At 46.8% G+C, this 21131-nt stretch overlaps 1 protein-coding gene across 1 annotated transcript in view; it reads left to right on the plus strand.

Annotated features, from left to right (window-relative positions):
* Positions 1 to 17812, plus strand: part of hsdl2 (hydroxysteroid dehydrogenase like 2) — a 183658-nt gene extending 165846 nt beyond the window's left edge. The window contains exons 5-7 of the mRNA XM_085984644.1: positions 3530 to 3696; positions 11568 to 11696; positions 17153 to 17812. Coding sequence (XP_085840770.1) covers positions 3530 to 3696; positions 11568 to 11696; positions 17153 to 17265 — 409 coding nt within the window. The 3' untranslated portion in view covers positions 17266 to 17812. The remainder of the gene's footprint in view (positions 1 to 3529; positions 3697 to 11567; positions 11697 to 17152) is intronic.
* Positions 17813 to 21131: the final 3319 nt, after the last annotated feature.

The raw sequence follows: 21131 nt of genomic DNA on the forward strand, positions 1-21131 counted from the left end.
CCCTCCCCCCTCTCTCGCTCCCCCTCCCTCTCCCTCTCTCCCTCCCCCTCTTTCTCTGTCCCCTCCCTCCCTGTCCCCTCCCTCCCCCTCTCTCTCTCTGTCCCCTCCTTCCCCCCCTCCCCCCCTCTCTCTCTGCCCCTCCCCTCCCCCCTCTCTCTCTCTCTGTCCCCTCCCTCTCCCCCCACCCCCCCCCCCCCCCCCCCCCCCCCACCTCTCCCCCCCCCCCCCTCCCCCCCCCCCCTCCCCCCCCCCCCCCCCCCCCCCCTCTCTCTCTCTCTCTCTCTCTCTCTTCTTCCCCAGTCCGCGCTCTCTTCCCCGGTCGCGCTCTCTCTCTTCCCCGGTCGCGCGCTCTCTCTTCCCCGGTCGCGCTCTCTCTCTTCCCCGGTCGCGCGCTCTCTCTTCCCGGTCGCGCGCTCTCTCCCGGTCGCGCGCTTCTCTCCGGTCGCGCTCTCTCTCTTCCCCGGTCGCGCTCTCTCTCTTCCCCGGTCGCGCTCTCTCCTCTTCCCCGGTCGCGCTCTCTCTCTTCCCCGGCGCGCTCTCATCTCTTCCCCGGTCGCGCTCTCTCTCCGGTCTCTCTCCGGTCGCGCTCTCTCTCTTCCCCGGTCGCTCTCTCTCTCTTCCCCGGTCGCGCTCTCTCTCTCCCGGTCGCGCTCTCTCTCTTCCCGGTCGCGCTCTCTCTCTTCCCCGGTCGCGCTCCTCTCTCTTCTCCCGGTCGCGCTCTCTCTCTTCCCGGTCGCGCCTCTCTCTTCCCCGGTCGCGCCCTCTTCTCTTCCCCGGTCGGCCCTCTCTCTTCCCGGTCGCGCCCTCTCTCTTCCCCGGTCGCGCCCTCTCTCTTCCCCCGGTCGCGCCCTCTCTCTTCCCCGGTCGCGCCCTCTCTCTTCCCACGGGTCGCGCCTCTCATTCCCGGTCGCGCCTCCGCACCCCCCCGGTCGCGCCCTCGCCCCCACCGCACCCCCCCCCCCGTCGCGCCCGCTCCCCGCCCCCCCCCCCCCCTCCGGTCGCGCCCGCACCCCGCCCCCCCCCCCCGGTCGCGCCCGCCCCTCCGCCCCCACCCCCCCGGTCGCAGCCCGCCCTCACGCCCACCCCCCCCCCCGGTCGCGCCCTCGCCCTCCGCCCCCCTCCCGGTCGCGCCCGCCCTCCGCCCCCCCCCCGGTCGCGCCCGCCCTCCGCCCCCCCCCGGTCGCGCCCGCCCTCCGCCCCCCCCCGGTCGCGCCCGCCCCTCCGCCCCCCCCCCGGTCGCGCTCCGCCCTCCGCCCCCCCCCCCGTCGCGCCCGCCCTCCGCCCCCCCCGTCGCGCCCCGCCCCCCGTCGCGCCCCCCCCGTCAGCGCCCGCCCCCCCGTCGCGCCCGCCCCCCCCCCCCCGTTCGCGCCCGCCCTCCGCCCCCCCCCCCCCCCCGTCGCGCCCGCCCTCCGCCCCTCCCAACAACAACATGCCCTCAAAAAAGCCTCGGCACCGCCGGGCACTATATTGTCAGTGATCTGCACTGTAAATCGGAATGGACTGGAATTTGCTGGAGCGCGTTGTTAGTTCAACTTTTTCCTGCACCCTTTAACTCAACGTTTTTAAGCCATAATTTTCTGGAAGTGCGAGTTGATGAGTGCGAGGGCAACAGGGCATCTGGGACCTCAGTGAACGACGGGACAACAGTCTGTCTCCTTAACCAATGATATTTAAGGATTGAGAAAGAAACAGAGGAATGACGGAGAAGAAATGGGGTGAATGAGTGTCAAATCGGGTACTGAAAGAGACATAGAGAGGGGAAAAAGACAGAAGAAAAGAATTAAATTTGAAATTTTTTAAAATCTCTAACAATTTATTACATGTAGGGATGAGATTTGAACAGTTTAAATTGTCACCTTTCTGGACCAGAGAGATTGATTGGCAATGCATTAACAATTATCACATTGTTAAAAGGGTATTAATTGAGCCCTAACTTTCTGCAGTGAGATTAATGCGCAAATCCAGCAAGTTCTTCTATATAACGGGGAGTCTAAGGGCGAGATGCCGTTTGTGCGAAGCAATCATCGGAGCGGTGTAAGTCGACCAGCAAGTTCTGGAGATTCGCAACTCGTGGCGTTTCTCTTCATCCCCTGAACTTGCTGGCCACTTTGCGCATTACTAACAGCATGCGTCGTTAACGGGCTGTTATTTTTCCAGCAAGACATGGCCCTATATTTTAAATGGTTATTTTATTACAGTCACATTGATTTTATAGATTTTTTTTCTGAATCTTTTTATTGATACCCCGAACAATATTCCAACCACAGGGTTGGTTAATTAATTGTAAGCATTTCAGCTCTCAGCCACAAAGGTCAGGTGTCTCTTCAAACCTGCTATTGTTGCCGTGTATGGATTGACAGGCAACGGAGAGGGTTACTTATGTTCTCTTTTAATATGGAGTGGTTTTCTCCAATGAGGCCCAGTCATAGGGGTAGAGTCCATGTATGCACATGAGATAACTTGATGTTGAATTTGGTGGAAGCTGGGTTTGGGCCTGGACCCTAACGCAGGAGTTCACCACACTTCTATCAGAGCTGCTGGACCTTACAACCTCCTCCTGACGTCAGTCATTTTTAGTAAAGCTGGTTGTATTTGGGATGAAGCACTATATATGAACATGAGATTTACAGTGGATCAACTCGGGTCATGAAACTTTCAGACAGTGCGTTACATCTACCACATATCTTGATGTGTTTACTCCTTTCATTTATTGAATTTATTCTTATTGCTGGCCTGGCACTCCTCTTATTTTCTCAGTAGAGCCCAGCCTACAGCTCTATGGTTATCATTGAATCATACAGCACGGAAGGGAACATTCAGCCCATTGTGCCTGTGCCGGCTCTTTGAAAGAGCTATCCAATTAGTCCCACTACACTGCTTTTTCCCCATAGCCCAGCAAATTGTGTCCCTTCAAGTATATATTCAATTCCCTTTTGAAAGTTACTATTGAATCTGCTTCCACCACCCTTTCAGGCAGTGCATTCCAGATCATAACTCGCTGAGTAAAAACATTTCTCCTCCTCTCCTGTCTGGTTCTTTTGACAATTACCTTAAATCTCTGTCCTCTGGTTACTGACCCTCCTGCCACTGGAAATGGTTTTTCCTTAATTTCTGTCAAAACTCTTCATAATTTGGAGCACCCCTATTAAATCTCCCCTTAACCTTCTCTGCTCTAAGGAGAACAATCTCAGCCTCTCTAGTCTCTCCACATAACTGCAGTCCCTCATTCCTGGTACCATTCCAGTAAATCTCCTCTGCACCCTCTCCAAGGCCTTGATATCTTTCCTAAAGTGTGGAGCCCAGTATTGAACACAATATTCCAGCTGAGGACCAACCAATGATTGGTAAAGATATAGCATAACGTCTTTGTTTTGTACTCTATGCCTCAATTTATAAAGACAAGGATCCCATATGCCTTTTTTAAACAACCTTATCAACTGGTCCTGCCACCTTCAAAGATTTGTGTATGTGAATATATCAATGTTGTGACTCCATTGGCTGAATTCACAAAGCAGAATTCAAGATATTAACTTCATTTTTTTTTTGTAGGTGCGACTCCTAAGTTTCAATCAGAAAAGCATCAGGTTTCAGCAGCTGGCGAGGGACCTGTTGTTGAGACTTTCAAGGCTATCGAAGGAGCGCTCACTGCTGACGTGGTAAAAACCACCGGAGGAGTGTATCAGTTTGAATTGTCTGGTAAAGTTACATCTGTGAAATTAAGTAAATTTAGTTCTCGGTTCGAATTACTTTGGACCCGATTATTTAAAAAAAAAAATCATACAGAACGTTCTTGCCTCCCTCGTGCTTAGGCACCAGGCTCATCTTTCCCCAAACCCCATTCCGATTCCCTCCTGAATCAATCCTGTTTACATTTAATTCTTAAAATGCTTTCTCTGAACCCACAGTTATTACACTAAAATGACAGTTTATTTCAGAAGTTAACTTCTGAATGTGAAATGCATACACACGAACATACAAAATTGACGGGACAGGACGGGGGAAAAAACCAGCTGATCCATCAAGCCTGCCCCACACCATGATAGCTGGAGCGTTGTGACTTGACACTTTATCCCTCCCCCTGCAGCCATGTAATCTCCTGGGAGAGGCAAATAAAAAAGAGGAAAAAACCCAGCGCCAATAAGGGAATAAATACACTGAAAAATTCCTCTCCGACCCCCTCAGGCCATCGAACCCAGTCCAGGAGATCACATGGACCAAGTGTTATCTATAGAGAGACTTTACATGCTTTCCATAGCTTTACAGTTTGATGGGCCTTCAATAACCACAAAACTAGAAGTTATAGACTTAAACAAGTTGGCTTTTAATCACTAAGATCAGAGCTAACATCTCAACACGCCGACTGGTTCACAGGAATGAGTCATACAGATCCTGGGATCTTTATGTAAGAGAAGTCAGGGGCGGAGCCAAGAGCCAAGACCTGGAACCTCCCAGGTTAGTCGGGAAAGAGGAAGTGAAACTATACACAGTGGGGGAGGGTAATATACATGAGTGCAAAACGAATACAGGATCAAGACAAACAGATTTCATTACATTCACCCCTTCTATAGATTTAGTCCATCGGGGTGATGTTTCTTAAAAGTTGGTATAAGTGAGTCTGTCAGGAGGTTTTGCAGTTCTCGGTGATCGGCGCAAAGCCGGTTGGGGTGCCTCTAGGGGAGTGGATTCTGGTTCCTCCGCTGTCTGGGCCTCCGCAGTGTCTTCCAGGTTATCTGCAGTGTCCTCCAGGTTAAAGTTGGGTATTGATACCTCTGGGCATCCTGTCTCTTTGTAGTTTAGGTCTTCATCGGGTAGTCTCCCATCGTTCTCTCCGCTCCCCGAGGGAGCGAGGTCTTTTATGGAAACAGTGTCCTCTCGCCCATCAGAGTATTCGATATAGGCGTACTGAGGGTTTGCATGGAGGAGCTGTACCTTTTCCACAAGGGGGTCCGTTTTATGGCCTCTCACGTGCTTCCGCAATAGTACTGTCCCCGGAGACGTCAGCCACGCGGGTAGAGATATGCCCGAGGTGGATTTCCAGGGGAAAACGAACATCCTTTTGTGAGGGGTAGCGTTAGTGGCAGTACATAACAGAGACCTTATGGAGTGGAGCACGTCTAGGAGGACTTCCTGCCAGCGGGAGGTCGGAAGGCCTTTTGACTTTAAGGCTAACGTGACAGCCTTCCAAACAGTAGCATTCTCCCTTTCCACTTGCCCATTACCCTGGGGGTTGTAGCTAGTGGTTCTGCTAGTGGCTATCCCCTTCGAGAGCAAGAACTGGCGCAGCTCGTCACTCATGAATGACGTCCCCCTATCGCTGTGTATGTAGTTCGGCATGCCAAACATGCAGAATAGATTACAGAGACACTTGATGACCGTGGCACTGGTCATGTCTGGGCAGGGAATGGCGAAGGGGAAGCGGGAATATTCATCGATGATATTGAGGAAGTATACGTTACGGTCGGCAGAGGGAAGGGGTCCCTTTAAGCCCAGACTTAGGCGCTCGAATGGCCGTGTGGCTTTGATAAGGTGTGCACGGTCAGGCCTGTAGAAACGAGGCTTGCATTCCGCACAGATGCGGCAGGCTCTGGTCATTGCCCTGACCTCCTCGATGGAGTGGGGCAGATTGCAGGACTTTATAAAATGGTATAGTCGGGTGACCCCTGGGTGACAGAGGTCGTTGTGGAGACCCTGTAATTTGTCCGTATGAATGCTGGCACACATTCCCCGCGATAGGGCGTCTGGGGGTTCATTAAGGGCTCCCGGCCTGTACATAATATCATAGTCGAACGTGGATAGTTCGATCCTCCACCTGAGTATTTTGTCATTCTTGATTTTCCCCCTTTGTTATTAAACATGAAAGCCACCGACCGCTGGTCGGTGAGCAGGGTGAAACGTTTGCCGGCTAGGTAGTGTCTCCAGTGCCGCACTGCCTCCACTATAGCCTGTGCCTCCTTCTCGACAGAAGAGTGCCTGATTTCAGGTCCCTGAAGGGTTCGGGAGAAGAAGGCCACAGGTCTCCCAGCCTGATTGAGGGTCGCAGCTAAGGCAAAGTCTGACGCATCGCTTTCGACTTGACAGGGAATGCATTCGTCCACTGCACACACTGCAGCCCTTTCAATGTCCTGTTTAATACTGGTGAAAGCCTCCCGAGCTTCAGCTGATAGTGGGAAGGACGTCGATTTAATGAGGGGTCGGGCCTTATCAGAGTAATTGGGCACCCATTGGGCATAATACGAAAAAAATCCCAGGCACCTTTTTAAAGCTTTGGGATTGTGTGGCAGGGGCAGTTCCTTTAGGGGGCGTAATCGGTCAGGGTCCGGTCCAATTACCCCATCTTCCACCACACAGCCGAGGATACAGAGACGGGTTGTGTTGAAGACACATTTGTCTTCGTTGTAGGTTAGATTCAGCTTCAGGGCAGTTTTTAAAAATCTCGCAAGATTTAGATCGTGGTCTTGCTGGTTGTGCCCGCAGATAGTGACATTGTCCAGATAGGGGTAGGTAGCTTGTAGTTTATTCTCGTCAACCATGCGGTCCATCTCACGTTGGAAGACCGAGACCCCATTTGTTACCCCGAAGGGCACTCTGAGAAAATGGTAGAGGCGCCCGTTCACCTCGAAGGCGGTGTATGGGCGGTCCTCCGTTCTAATGGGGAGCTGGTGATACGCGGATTTGAGGTCGATAGTCAAGAAGACTCGGTATTGCACAATCTGGTTGACCATTTCTGATATGCGGGGTAAAGGGTAGGCGTCCAGCTGGGTATAAATATTAACAGTCTGGCTGTAGTCAATTACCATCCGTTTCTTTTCGCTATTTTTAACTATGACTACTTGGGCACGCCACGGGCTGGTACTGCATTCAACAATGCCTTCCCGCAGGAGTCTGTCCACTTCCGCCTTGATAAAGTGTCTGTCTTCCAGACTGTACCGTCTACTTTTGGTCGCTATGGGCCTACAGTTCGGAGCGAGATTAGCGAATAAAGAGGGCGGGCTGATTTTTAAGGTTGATAGGCCACAGACTGAGTGACGGCTGGGACCCGCCATATGCTAGCGTGACACTTTCGTGGTGGCACTGGAAGTCCAGGCCCAAGATTACATTAACACAGAGTTCTGGCATCACGAGGAGTTTAAAATCCTTGTAGTCCGTGCCTTTTACAGTCAGTGTTACCACACAGTAGCCCAAAATGTCTGAAGTGTGGGGCTTAGCAGCCATAGCAATTCTGCTCCGTGTAGGGGTTACCGTTAATGAGTGCCACCGTACCAGGCTAGGGTGGATAAAACTCTCGGTACTCCCACAGTCAATTAAACATTTCGTTAAATTCCCGTTTACCTGTATGTCCATCATGGATTTTGTCAACGGGTGTGGCCTGGATTGATCCACCGTGATCGAAGCCACTGTTGGGCCCTGGGCGGCCGTTGAGTTGGGAAAAGATGGTGGATCCCAAGATGGCGGCCCGCACAGCACGCACGAGGCGGTGACGGAGTTGGAAATCAGATTCCCCCTGCAGACTTTGCTAAAATGCCCCTTTTTCTTACATTTGAAGCATGTAGCGTCCTTCGCTGGGCATCGTTGTCTGGGGTGCTTGGCCTGGCCGCAGAAGTAGCATTTCAGGCCTCGAGACATTGCCGCTGTAGTAGGACTCCTGGGTGAACTTCTGTGTGGGGACTCCGGCGGCGTAGAGCTGGTTTGAGACCTGGATGGGGAAGATGGCTGATTCCAAGATGGCGGCCCCCTCGGCGTGCACGAGGCGGTGAGGGCCGCATGGCCGGAAGAATAAGAGTCCGAGTTTCTCTGGGCCACGTCCAGCGATCGCGCAGTGGCCACTGCCTTTTTTAAGTCCAGGACCTCCTTCTTCAGCAGTCTCTGCCGGATATAATTCGATTTGAGGCCCGTGATGAAGGAATCGCGGACCAATTCGTCAAGAGTACGCGTTGGCCGTCACGGCCTTGCAGTTACAGTCCCGGACCAGGTCCTTTAGGCCCTGTAAGAAATCGTCCATTGATTCCTCTGGTCGCTGCCTGCGTGTAGCCAGCAGATGTCTGGCGTACACTTCGTTTACCGGCCTCTGATATTGGGCCTTCAGGATAGTGATGGCCTCCGTGTAAGAGGTGGCCTCCCGGATGAACGAATAAATCCGATGACTTACGCGAGTAGTCAGTAGACTCAGTTTATCTACCTCGCTAGCGGATGAGGCCCCCGCGAAGAGTTTGAAGCATTTGAGCCAGTGTCCAAATTGATTTGATGCTTCAGCAGAATGTGGATCTAAGTCCAGACGCTCTGGTTTTAGGAGTCGATCCATCCTAGTATTCTTTAGTGATTAAAATTGATGGGCCTTCAATAACCACAAAACTAGAAGTTATAGACTTAAACAAGTTGGCTTTTAATCACTAAGATCCGAGCTAACATCTCAACACGCCGACTGGTTCACAGGAATGAGTCATACAGATCCTGGGATCTTTATGTAAGAGAAGTCAGGGGCGGAGCCAAGAGCCAACACCTGGAACCTCCCAGGTTAGTTGGGAAAGAGGAAGTGAAACTATACACAGTGGGGGAGGGTAACATACATGAGTGCAAAACGAATACAGGATCAAGACAAACAGATTTCATTACACAGTTGAAATAAAATAATTTCTCCTGATCTAATCAGTAGACTCCCTTCATAATATTTGAGTATTGTGATCAGCTTTTCCAATCCCAGCCCACGTACCAAGGCCAATTAGCATCTCTCCATAGCTCAGTGACTGATTGAGGACTCAGAACCACCCTTTCCACTGACTGCCTTTTTGTCAGTAAGTTGACCAGAACTGAACCAAGTATGTGGGAGTATGTTCTCTTAAATGTTTAATAGGTAGACCTGCTTTTTCCCTTTTTTGTTTTCCCCTGAACTTTGGGTAAAATTAGCTTCATGCTCTTTTGGGTCGTCATTCATAATCGGCATATTTCAGATTTAATCAGCAAAAGACCTTTTGAAAGCAACAAGTAAAATGTTTTAAATAACCAGACACTTGCAACTATCTTCACAAAGTGTAACATTAATTTGAATGGGATCATTAGCTGCCTCCTCCCCCTTTTGGAATTTTGTTCAGCAGTCACTGGGGTGGGGGGTGTTTGTGACTGAAAAGGTGAACAACTCTCTTCACATGTCATAAGGTATATTTTCAGGGCTGTTTTTTCCAACTTTTTGCAGCTGTTGGTCAGCCTTGGCTCATTTTGCGGTGCAAATGTTCCGAGTTCCAAAGATGTGCTTTTTTTTCTTAACGTTTTCTGTTAACTGTCATTCTGCTTTTATAATGCTTGACCTCTGGGTTTCATCTTTTCAACCCGGCTGGATTATCGGGATAATTCTGATATAGACATGGAATCATACAGCACAGAAGGAGGCTGTTCGGCCCATCATGCCTGTACCAGCTCTTTGAAAGAGACATCCAATTAATCCCACTCCCCCCCCCTGCTCTTTCTAGGGTAGATAAAGGGGAATCAATGGATGTAGTACATTTGGATTTCCAAAAGGCATTTGATAAGGTGCCACATAAAAAGTTGTTAAGCAAGATAAGGGCACATGGGGTTGGAAGTAAGTTATTAGTATGGATAAAGGATTGGGTAACAGACAGAAAACAGGGAATAGGAATAAACGGGTCATTTTCAGATTGGCAGGCTGTAACTGCAGGAAACTATTATCCGGCACCAACGTAACCGCCGTGGTGCCGGCTTATCAAAAAGTCCGGATTACAGAGAGGTATAGTTTAAAAGGTACAAGAGCTCTGTACACAGCAACAAATGCAGGCTTCCCTGTTGCTTAGCAACATGTGCAGGAACTCCGGCCACAGACCAAGCATCCCTGTTGCTTAGCAACAAGTGCACAAACCCCAGTTACACAGCCACAGATCCAGGAACTGCCACTAATATGAAGTAAAACTTAACTGAACCTACTCCTGCATTTTGCCGGTTAACAGAGGTTTCCGGTTATTTAGGTGCCGGTTAAAAGAGAGTTTCCTGTCGTGAGGTGCCGCAAGGATCAGTGCTTGGGCCTCAGCTATTAACAATCTATATATAATGACATAGATGAAGGGACCGAGTGTAATAAATCTAAGTTTGCTGATGATACAAAGCTAGGTGGAAAAGTAGGTTGTGAGGAGGACACAAAGAGCATGCAAAGAGATATAGACAGGTTAAGTGAGTGGGCAATAAGCTGGCAGATAGAGTATAATGTGGGGAAATGTGAGGTTATTCACTTTGGTAGGAATAGAAAAACAGATTAGTTTTTAAATGGTGAGAAACTATTATATGTTGGTGTTCAGAGAGATTTAGGTGTCCCAGTACAAGAAACAGAGTTAGCATGCAGGTACAGCAAGCAATTAGGAAGGCAAACGGCATGTTGGCCTTTATTGCAAGAGGGTTGGAGTACAAGAATAAGGAAATCTTGCTACAATTGTACAGGGCTCTGGTGAGACCACACCTGGAGTACTGTGCACAGTTTTGGTCTCCTTATTTAAGGAAAGATATACTTGCCTTAGAGGCGGTGCAACGAAGGTTCACTGGATTGATCCCTGGGATGAGAAGGTTGTCCAATGAGGAGAGATTGAGTAGATTGGGCTTATACTCTCTGGAGTTTAGAAGAATGAGAGGTGATCTCAGTGAAACATACAAGATTCTGAGAGGGCTTGACAAGATAAAAGCTGAGAGATTGTTTCCTCTGGCTGGAGAGTCTAGAACTAAGGGGAATAGTCTCAGGATAAGGGGCCAGGCTTTTAAGACTGAGATGAGGAGGAATTTCTTCACTGAATGTTGTGAATCATTGGAATTCTCTGCCCCAAAATGCTGTGGATGCTCAGTCGTTGAGTATATTCAAGGCTGAGATAGATAGATTTTTGGATTCCAGAGGAATCGAGGGATATGGAGATCGAGCAGGAAAGTGGAGTTGAGGTCGAAGATCATCCACGATCTTACTGAATGGCGGAGTAGGTTCGAGGGGCCGTATGGCCGACTCCTGCTCCTAATTCTTATGTTCTTTCCACATAGCCGTGCAAATCTTTCCCTTTCAAGTATTTATCCAATTCCCTTTTGAAAGTTACTACTGAATCTGCTTCCACCACCATTTCAGGCAGTGCATTCCAGATCATCATAACTCGTTGCATAAAAAAAATTCTTTTCTGGTTTTTTTGCCACTTTAAATCTGTCATCTCTGGAAATAGCTGGGGAATTTTGAAGAATTTAGCACTATGAAGTAAAATGGTGATTAACGTGTTGGCCTCACTTTAAATCTCTTCATAATGTTATTAGTTGTTACTCTTCCCTTTCATGGCCAAACTCTTGTTAAGTCTATCCAAGGACCAGTCTATTCAGAACAGGAAATGGCTTTCATTTTAACATCACAACTGCTTGTTTGACCCACAGTAATGTAACACTGTGGGGTTATAAAGATGCTCTCCTTACCTATGTTCCTTGAAGCGCTGCACCATTTTTTTTTGCTCTAACTTGCATGAAAGATTTTTAATGCCAATACGCAGTTCATGTCGAAATGCTCTCATTTGACCTTTTAATTATATCTTTATGATGTGCTTAAGCAGGTGACCACCCAGGAACCTGGTACATTGATCTAAAGAATGGAAATGGCAGCACTGGGCATGGAAGCTTCCCAGGGAAGGCGGATGTACTGATGAACATGAGCAGTGAGGACTTTGTGAACATGTTTGCAGGTAAGTCTTTATATGAACAGGAGAAGGCCATTCAGCCCCTCGAGCCTGTTCTGCCATTCAATGAGATCATGGCTGATCTGTACCTCAACTTCCATCTACCTGTCTTGGTTCCGTAAACCTTAATACCCTTGCCTAACAACAATAACTTGCATTTATATAGCGCCTTTAAAGTAGTAAATCATTCCAAGGCACTTCACAGGAGCGTTATCAGACAAAATTTGACACCGAGCCACATAAAGAGATATTAGGACAGGGCTTGGTCAAGTGGTAGATTCTAAGGAGTGTCTTAAAAGAGGAAAGAGAGGCGGAGAGGTTTAGGGAGAGAATTCCAGAGGTTAGGGCCTTGGCAGCTGAAGGCACGGCTGCCAATGGTGGAGCGATTAAAATTGGGGATGCGCAAGAGGCCAGAATTGGAGATCTGAGGGTTTTAGGCACTGTCCCCCTAATTTTTTTTGGTGCACGGTCTCTATAAGGGGCTGCGCAGCCCAGTCAAAATTTTGTGCATGCGCAGTTTCTCCCATTGAAAAGCCGATGAGTGGACTGTGCAGGACCTCCAGACGGCCGCGTGGCCGTGCAGCTTAGCGGGAACGTTGGTTATAGGCCTGGAGGAGGTTACAGACATAGGGAGTGACCTGGCCAACAAAATTCTATCAATCTCAGTTTTGAAATGCTCTATTGAGCCCCCAACTTCAGCAGCTTTTTTTGGGGGGCAGGGGAGTTCTAGATTTCCACTTGTCCTTTGTGTGAAGAAGTGCTTCTTGACATCACCCTGAACAGCCTGGCTCTAATTTTAAGGTTATGCCCCCTTGTTCTGGACTCTGCCACCAGAGGAAATAGTTTTTCTCTATTTACCCTATCAAATCCTTTAATCATCTTAAACACCTCAATTCGATCACCCCTTAGTCTTCTATACTCAAGGGAATACAAGCCGCCTAGTCTGTGCAACTTGCGCTCATAATTTAACCCTTTACGGATTGTTCAGTTCTGCTGCATGATGGGAAACTGACCTTTATAGCAACTTACAGCACAAGGAGTTTGAAAAGTAAAATAAATCATATTGCGTTGAAACAGTGATGTGAACCCCTTTGAGTAGCATTTTTTGGATTGAATCGAAAGACTTAAATTAAAAATATTGGAAATGTGGAAATATTTTTCTGATTCAATTACTAACATTACAAATCTAGCAAAATCACGACTGCAGTATGTAGCTGGAACCATGTTTGTTCTGAAAGTTGGCAAGTGTCATTCAGTGGTATGTAAAAGTCTTAAATTGGGATGGAGCATTGGAATCTAACCAGTTGTGCCAAGGGATTGTAAGGAAAGGGTTACGTCTTTCTATTAACATTTAGCTTTTGCTTGTTCTGTGAAGTGAGTTTCCATGTTCAGTCAGAATTAAAAGTTACCACACAGAGACTTTAGCTGATAAGCATTTGGCTACAAACTTGCATTGTCCCAGCCCCGTCGATATCTCCGCTCTCCTGCTTGGGATTAACGTCTTCCAAGGACACATCTGCGCAAGGCAAGTGAGAACTTGCCTGTAAGTGAGGCTTGGGGCCCCTGTAACTCTCTGCTGTTGAATGATTTGATTGACAACCTAGTCAAGATAAAGCCTTGATAAGGTGTATGGGAGGCCTTCTTGTTAAAACTGAAATTCATTAAGTGAATAACGGGATGAGGTAATCTTTGTATCATTGTATATATGTAATTATTAGTAATCATTGAATGATACAGCACAGAAGGAGGCCATTCGGCTTATCATGCCTGTGTCAGCTCTTTGGTAGAGCTATCGAATTAATCCCACTCCCCCGCTCTTTCCCCATAACCCTGTAACTGTTTTCCTTTCAAGTATGTATCCAATTCCCTTTTGAAAATTACTGTTGAATCTGCTTCCACCGTCCTTTCAGGCAGTGCATTCCAAATTACAACAACTCGCTGTATAAAAAAAAAGATTCCTCATCTCGCCTCTGGTTCTTTTGCCAATGACCTTAAATCTGTGTCCTCTGGTTACCGACCTTCCTGTCAGCCAGTGGCTCAGTGGGTAGAACTCTTGCTTCTGAGTCAGAAGGTTCTGAGTTCAATTCCCACTCCAGAGACTTGAGCACAAAATCTAGGCCGACACGCCAGGGAGTGCTGCACTGTTGGAGGTGCCATCTTTCAGATGAGATGTTAAACTTGGAAAAAGTACTTGATTGGCTGTAAAGCGCTTTGGAACATCCTGAGGTTGTGAAAGGTGCTATATAAATGCAAGTCTTTCTTTTCTGTCATTGGAAACAGTTTCTCATTATTTACTCTATCAAAACTATTCTTGATTTTGAACACCTCTATCAAATCTCCTCTTAACCTTCTCTGCTTTAAGGAGAGCTAATAATACTTATCATTGTGTGCTTAATTCCAAAAAAATGCCTTTGAACCCTATTATCTTGAGAAATTACTTATAAATTGATAAGTAAGAACATCCATTCCCTAACAGGATGGTAGGACAGGGTTTGCCTTTGCATTTTGCTCTCAGCTCCTGGATGTCTTGGAGAGGTGGCGACTGGAGGCGAGGCACTTCTACAGCAAGTGAGTAAACTCTCGCTGCTTTCGTGCACCTCATGGTGGCCAGTTCTACAGCACCATCAGCTGAGACATGGGAACAGTGTGGGGTGGGTGGGACATGAACTTGAGCTCATTCAAAGCTCTGCTTCCCGTATCCTAACTTGCACCAAATCCCGATCACCCATTACCCCTCTACTCGCTGACCCACCTTGGATCCCGGTTAAGCAATGTCTAGATTTTAAAATTCTCATCCTTGTTTTCAAATCCTTTCATGGCCTCTCCCCCTTTCCTATCTCTGTAACCTCCTCCAGCCCTACAACCTTCCGAGATCTCTGCCCTCCTCCAATTCTGGCCTCTTGAGCATCCCCGATTATAATCGCTCCACCATTGGCAGCCGTGCCTTCAGCTGCCGAGGCCCTAAGCTCTGGAATTCCCTCCCTAAACACCTCCACCTCTCTTTCCTCCTTTAAGACACTCCTTAAAACCTACCTCTTTGACCAAGCTTTTTGGTCAGTTATCCTAATCTCCTTATGCGGCTCTGATGCGCTATCAATTACTCATAAAAGACTGAGAGTTAAGAGAGTAACTAAAGGCTTTTATTAACAAAAGAATGAAGGTCTGCCTCGAGTGGTCGACCGGTCCAGAAATACTAAGGGCTGGGGAGCAGTCACCTTTATACTAGGACTTGTGGGAGGAGTCAGCCGAGGCATGTCCAGGCATGTACACAGTGGAATACAAACAGTGGTTTACCACATTTAGTGTGAGATTTTTTTTGATAATCGCTCCTGTGAAGCGCCTTAGGACACTATATAAATGCAAGCTGTGGTTGTGTACAGCAACCTGACAATTTACGTATCTTGTAAGTTATAGGAAACACGTGGGCTTGACAAAGGCTTCTTCTTAAGTAGGAAATAAATGCAGTCTGCAGTTTCTGTCCCTGCAGTCAAAGCTACTTATTCATTAAATACAAGTGTGGAGAAAGGGTGACCATGCACTGATTATACTTTCTTTTTGGATGTTATTAGTTCTTTGAAATCGTTTTAGCACTACAATGAAATCTGTTAGAAGAAAAGAATGAAAAAACTTGCATTTCTACAGCGTCTTTCACAACCTCAGGACGTCCCAAAGCACTTTACAGCCAATGAAGTACTTTTTGAAGTGTAGTCACTGTTGTAATGTAGGAAACGTGGCCGCCAATTTGTGCTCAGCAAGATCCCACAAACAGCAATGTGATAATGATCAGATAATCCGTGATGTTGATTGAGGGATAAATATTGGTCCGGACACCCGGGATAACTCTCCTGCTCTTCTTTGAGATAGTGCTCTGAGATCTTTTACGTCTACCTGAGATGGCAGACAGCCTCGATTTAACGTCTCATTTGAAAGACGGCACCTCCGACAGTGCAGCACGCCCTCAGTACTAGGAGTGTCGACCTGTATTTTATTGCTATACTTACATGGGTAGTCGCTCTCTTTGGAGGTTGGGGAGGGCCAGAAGAATGATTGGCAGCTTAAAAAACCTTAGAGCACGTTGCACATGTAACGTTTTAGAGCTCTCTGCGTGTCTCTAATCTGTTACATCCACCAATCGACATTTACGAACAAATGATTCATACTCATGTTCGCTAATGGAAAAACACGTTTATTCAAAGTTGGCTGAAGATTCAACTGCATCATGTTAGCAGGTAGGCTTGACAGCAATGTGTGACAGAGTCCCAGGAGCACCCCCCCCCACCCCAGTTCCTTTCACATACAAAGATGTGAAAATTATCGGCAGGAGGGGCGAGGCCATCTAGGGATTTGGAAACAAGGATGAAAATTTTAAAATGGAGGTGTTGCTCAACCGGGAGCCAGTGTAGGTCAGCGAGCACAGGGGCGATGGGTGAACGGGACGAGTTAGGATACACGTGGCAGAGTCTTGGATGACCTTCAGTTTATGGCAGGTGGGAGATGGGAGGCCGGCCAGGAGTGCGTTGGAATAGTCAAGTCTAGAGGTAACAAAGGCATGGAGGAGGGTTTCAGCAGCAGATGAGCTGAGGCAGGGGTGGAGACAGGCTGTGTTACGGAAGTGGAAATAGGTGATCTTCGTGATGGCTTGGGCGTGTGGTCGGAAGCTCATCTCGGGGTCAAATATGACACTAAGGTTGTGAACAATCTGGTTCAGCCTCGGACAGTTGCCAGGGAGAGGGATGGAGTCAGTGGTTAGGGAATGGCGCTTGTGGCGGGGACTGAAGACAATGGCTTCTGTCTTCCCAATATTTAGCTGACATTTAATTAAAATTCCAGAGGAATAGAATTGAAAAGCAGAGAGGTTACGTTAAACATGAGTACTGTGCACAGTTCTGGTCTCCATATTAGAAAAAGAATATAGAGGCACTGAGGAAGGTGCAAAAAAGATTCACAAGGATGATACCAGAACTGAGAGGTTACAACTGTCAGGAAAGACTGAACAGGCTGGAGCTCTTTTTTTCTAGAAAAGAGAAAACTGAAAGGTGACTTAATCGAGATCTTTAAAATTATGAAGGGGTTCAATAGGATAGACGTAGAGAGGATGTTTCTATTTGTGAGGGAGTCCAAAACTAGAGGCTGTAAATATAAGATAGTCGCTAATAAATCCAATAGGGAATTCAGGAGAAACCTCTTTACAGAGAGTGGTGAGAATGTGGAACTCACTACCAAATGGAGAGGTTGAGGCAAATAGCATGGATGCATTTAAGGGGAAGCTAAATAAACAGATGAGGGAGGAAGGAAATGTTAATATGGGTGAGATGAAGTAGGGTGGGAGGAGGCTCGTGTGGAGCATAAACACTGGCACAGACCAGTTGGGCCGAATGGCCTGTTTCTGTGCTGTAAAATTCTGTGTTGTGATTCAAATGCATCTTTCTTCATTTGTAAAGCATCATCTCTCTCTGTTCTAGGTAAAATGAAACCAACCCTGGCATTCATGTCTGGCAAACTGAAGATAAAAGGAGACATGTCTCTAGCCATCAAGCTGGAAAAGCTAATGTCTCAGCTCAAGTCAAAGCTTTAACCTCTGACCGGCATAGCAGTCTGTGTCTTGCCTGATCAATGCAGAATGTAATTACCTTTCAAATATCGATTTTATAATTTCCTGCATGAACGTCACTATTTACCATTTTATCCTTTCCCGTTTGATTTATTTTTGCAAACATCTGATACCAAAACTTCTGCCTGGAGAATGTGGTTTTACGGTAAGGTGGAGAAAATCGGTATTTTGAAATGAAACTGATGGTTAATTACTGAAAGAATCCCATTTGAGAATTTTAATTAACTCTGCATTACGCACCCTTGTATCTGATTTTCCTACAGGATGGCGAAGGAATGTTTGGGGATTACATTAAGTGATTAAAGTGGTTTATGGTGGGTGCATGCCTTTGTTAAACCTCAACAGGTCTGCGTTCATTGCTGTTTTGGCAGTTTGAAGGAGCCTCCAATGTAACTGTATTTTAACAAACTAATTTTCCCCTTTCATTTTATGAATTGTCATACATTATAGTCATGAAGTCAACATAAATATTGATAAAACATTAAATTTAATTAATGCCACACAAGAATAATTGGTATTTGTTTTCAGTTCTTCGTGCACTTTGATTTAAATTTTTTAACCACTTTCTCCTTCCCCATTCCATGAGGTTCCAGCTCTTGATCTTGTCTGTGACTGCATCTGATTCTGTTGTTTTAATAAGAACATAAGAAATAGGAGCAGGGGTCGGCCATACAGCCACTCGAGCCTGCCCTGTCAACAATGGCCAACAATGATTATAAAGTAGAGGATCTTGGGCCCGACCATTTTGTTTCTTAAAATACAATATTGTTGCTGAACCTTAACCCCCATTGACGATGAGTGGCAGACATCTCTGTGACCTACACTTGCAACCTCTGATACTGTTACTACTGTTCTGGGCTGCAAGTAAATCCCCACTATTTTTATGGCGGACATTGTCAATGTAAGCTTGTAAGTGTGAGCGATGAGCTGGTAAATGAATATACCAAGTATTTCGCTCCAGTTCTCTTCCCCTTATTATCTGAAATCATTAACTTGTTTGCTACGGTACAATTCCATGGATCTGTTGTCATTGTCCAAGTGACTAGAATCATAGAATGGTACAGCACAGAAGGAGGCCATTCAGCCCATCGTGCCTGCTATCCAATTAGTCCTACTCCCCTGCTCCTTCCCCATAGCCCTGCAAATTTTTCCCCTTCAAGTATTCTTCCAATTCCCTTTTGAAAATTACATCGAATATACAGCACAGAAACAGGCCATTCGACCCAACCAGTCAACACCGGCACTTATGCTCCACTCGAGCCTCCTCCCTCTTTCCTCATCTAACTTTATCAGCATAACCTTCTATTTCCTTCTCCCTCATATGCTTATCTAGCCTCCCCTTAATGCATCTTTACTATTCCCTTCAACCACTCCCTGTGGTAGTGAGCTCCAGATTCTCACCACACTCTGGGTAAAGAAGTTTCTTTTGAATTCCCTATTTGATTTCTTGGTGACTATCTTATATTGATGGCCTCTAATTTTGCTCTTCCCCACAAGTGTAAACACTCTCTCTGTGTCGACTCTGTCAAAACCTTTCATAATTTTAAAGACCTCAATTAGGTCACCCCTCAGCCTTCTCTTTTCAAAGAGACCCAGCCTGTTCATCTTTTCCTGATGGGTATACCCTTGCATCTCTGGTATCATCCTTGTAAATCTTTTTTGCACCCTCTCCAGTTCCTCTATATCCTTTTTATAATATGGCGACCAGAATTGTACGCAATACTCCAAGTGTGGTCTAATCAAGGTTCGATACAAGTTTAGCATAACTTCCCTACTTTTCAATTCTATCCCTCTAGAAATAAACCCAAGTGCTTTGTGTGCTTTTTTACTACTGAATCTGATTTTACTTCCATTTCCAGTGCATTCCAGATCATCATAACTCGCTGCGTAAAAATGTTTATCCTCATGTCGCCTCTGGTTCTTTTGCCAATCACCTTAAATCTGTGTCCTCTGGTTACCGACCCTTCTGTCACTGGAAACAGTTTCTCCCTATTTACTCTATCAAAACCCTTCATGATTTTCAACACCTCTATCAGATCTCCCCTTAACCTTCTCTGCTCTAAGGAGAACTACTCCAGTCTCTCCACGCAACTGAAGTCCCTCATCTCTGGTCCCATTCTACTAAATCTCCTCTGCACCCTCTCTAAGGTCTTGACATCCTTCCTAAAGTATGGTGCCCAGAATTGGCCACTATGACTGTTCTTCATGTGTGGGCTTAAACAGCAAGTGTCGTTGGGTTGTGATTGCGGGTGGGAGGACATCAGAGCCTGATCCATATGTCACCCAACATTCACACGTATGTTCACATGCACACACTTCTAACAGGGATCGCTTGGGTACTGAGCAGGATCCCAGAATTACTGATAGCGGTTACACTGCTGCTACCATCAGTCCAGCTGATATCACCCAACTCTACAGAGACCAGGGATCGAATGTGGGATCTTCCTAGTCTTCTGATCAGCTACTCAGCAGATAAACTTGTTGAACTCTCCGAGTTTCATTTCTCCTTTTATTCATCTATTTAACTGGTACTCTTTGATGTCAGGTTAAAATATTGGGTCATTTTTGATGATCTGAGTCTTAGGAGCAAATAAGTGACTACATTTCTTCAAAAGCTCAAGCGTGCTGTCTTTGTAAAAGCTACCAGTCGTTGTTATTGACTGTGCATTGCACTCTACGCACATTGGGCTAGAAATTTGTCTTGGCCAGTCGCGTTAAATGGGCGTTATCGCAATGACCTCCTGTTGCACACTCTGCTTGATATTCAGTCCTATTCACAGAATTGTACAGCGCAGACGGAGGCCATTCAACCCATCGCACCTGTGCCGGCTCTCTGAAAAGAACTACCAATTGTCCCGCTCCCCTGCTCATTCCCCCGTAGCCCTTTTTAAGCAGAGATCCAATTCTCTTTTTTAAAGTTACTATTCAATCTGCATTGAAGCTGATGGAGGTGAATAGCGGGCGGCTGGTTCGATGACGGCTGCTTTGCGCTACCATGACTAATTTCTACCCCGTAATTTGAGTAATTTTGTGGTTAAAATTAGTATCTGGTTTTGTCAATGAAATGCATTTCGAAAGGGCAGCAACCCTGTTAATTGTTGCGCATTTCCTCATGGCTTCTACTGTTTGCGAGTTCATGAGTTACTTCAGCCCTGCGGTGGCAATATTGTATTGGTACAAGTGGTTTGAGGAATGTCCCCTCATTACACTAATGAACAGGTAACCCCCAACCCCCACCACCATAGAAAACAATTGAATGGGGACGATTCGGACTCGGTGGATGATCCCGTGTGTGAGAATTAATATCAACGCAGTGCTTGCAGCCTGATTTGCAGAATCTGCAACTTAAGGGGCCTTTTCTCCATAAATCCAGCCCAGAATTGGTGCCAGTGGGTCCAACTCATCGTGAAACCCTGCAGGACAACAACTCTATTTTTCATTAATTGTGGCAGTCGGAATCCTTCTGAAAAGAAGGGAACTAATGATGGGGAGAACAGGCAAGTCTTTCTCACTTCATCTCCAGGAACAATTCGCCAACCCTGTACGATTGCTGGATGTAGTAAATTATCTCCAATAGAAGTTAATTGCAAATGTTACATCAGTAATCATTCCCTGTTACTAAGATACCTAGGAATCTCAGGATAGCTGTAGTGGGCGACTTAGCTAAAATGCACTCAACTAGAGAATGTTTTACGACTGCCTGATGTTGTTGACAAAGTCTCGTGCTTCAAACTTGGAAAAGTCTTGATCCTGCCCCAGTTCCTATATATCTCTCCACTGCACAAAATATCCGCAGTGAATCTTTACATCTCTTGCTGCTTCCTGCAGCT

This window comes from Somniosus microcephalus, chromosome 1 (assembly GCF_052327205.1).
Source record: "Somniosus microcephalus isolate GS21.2 chromosome 1, FLI_Smic_1.0, whole genome shotgun sequence".
NCBI lineage: Eukaryota > Metazoa > Chordata > Chondrichthyes > Squaliformes > Somniosidae > Somniosus > Somniosus microcephalus.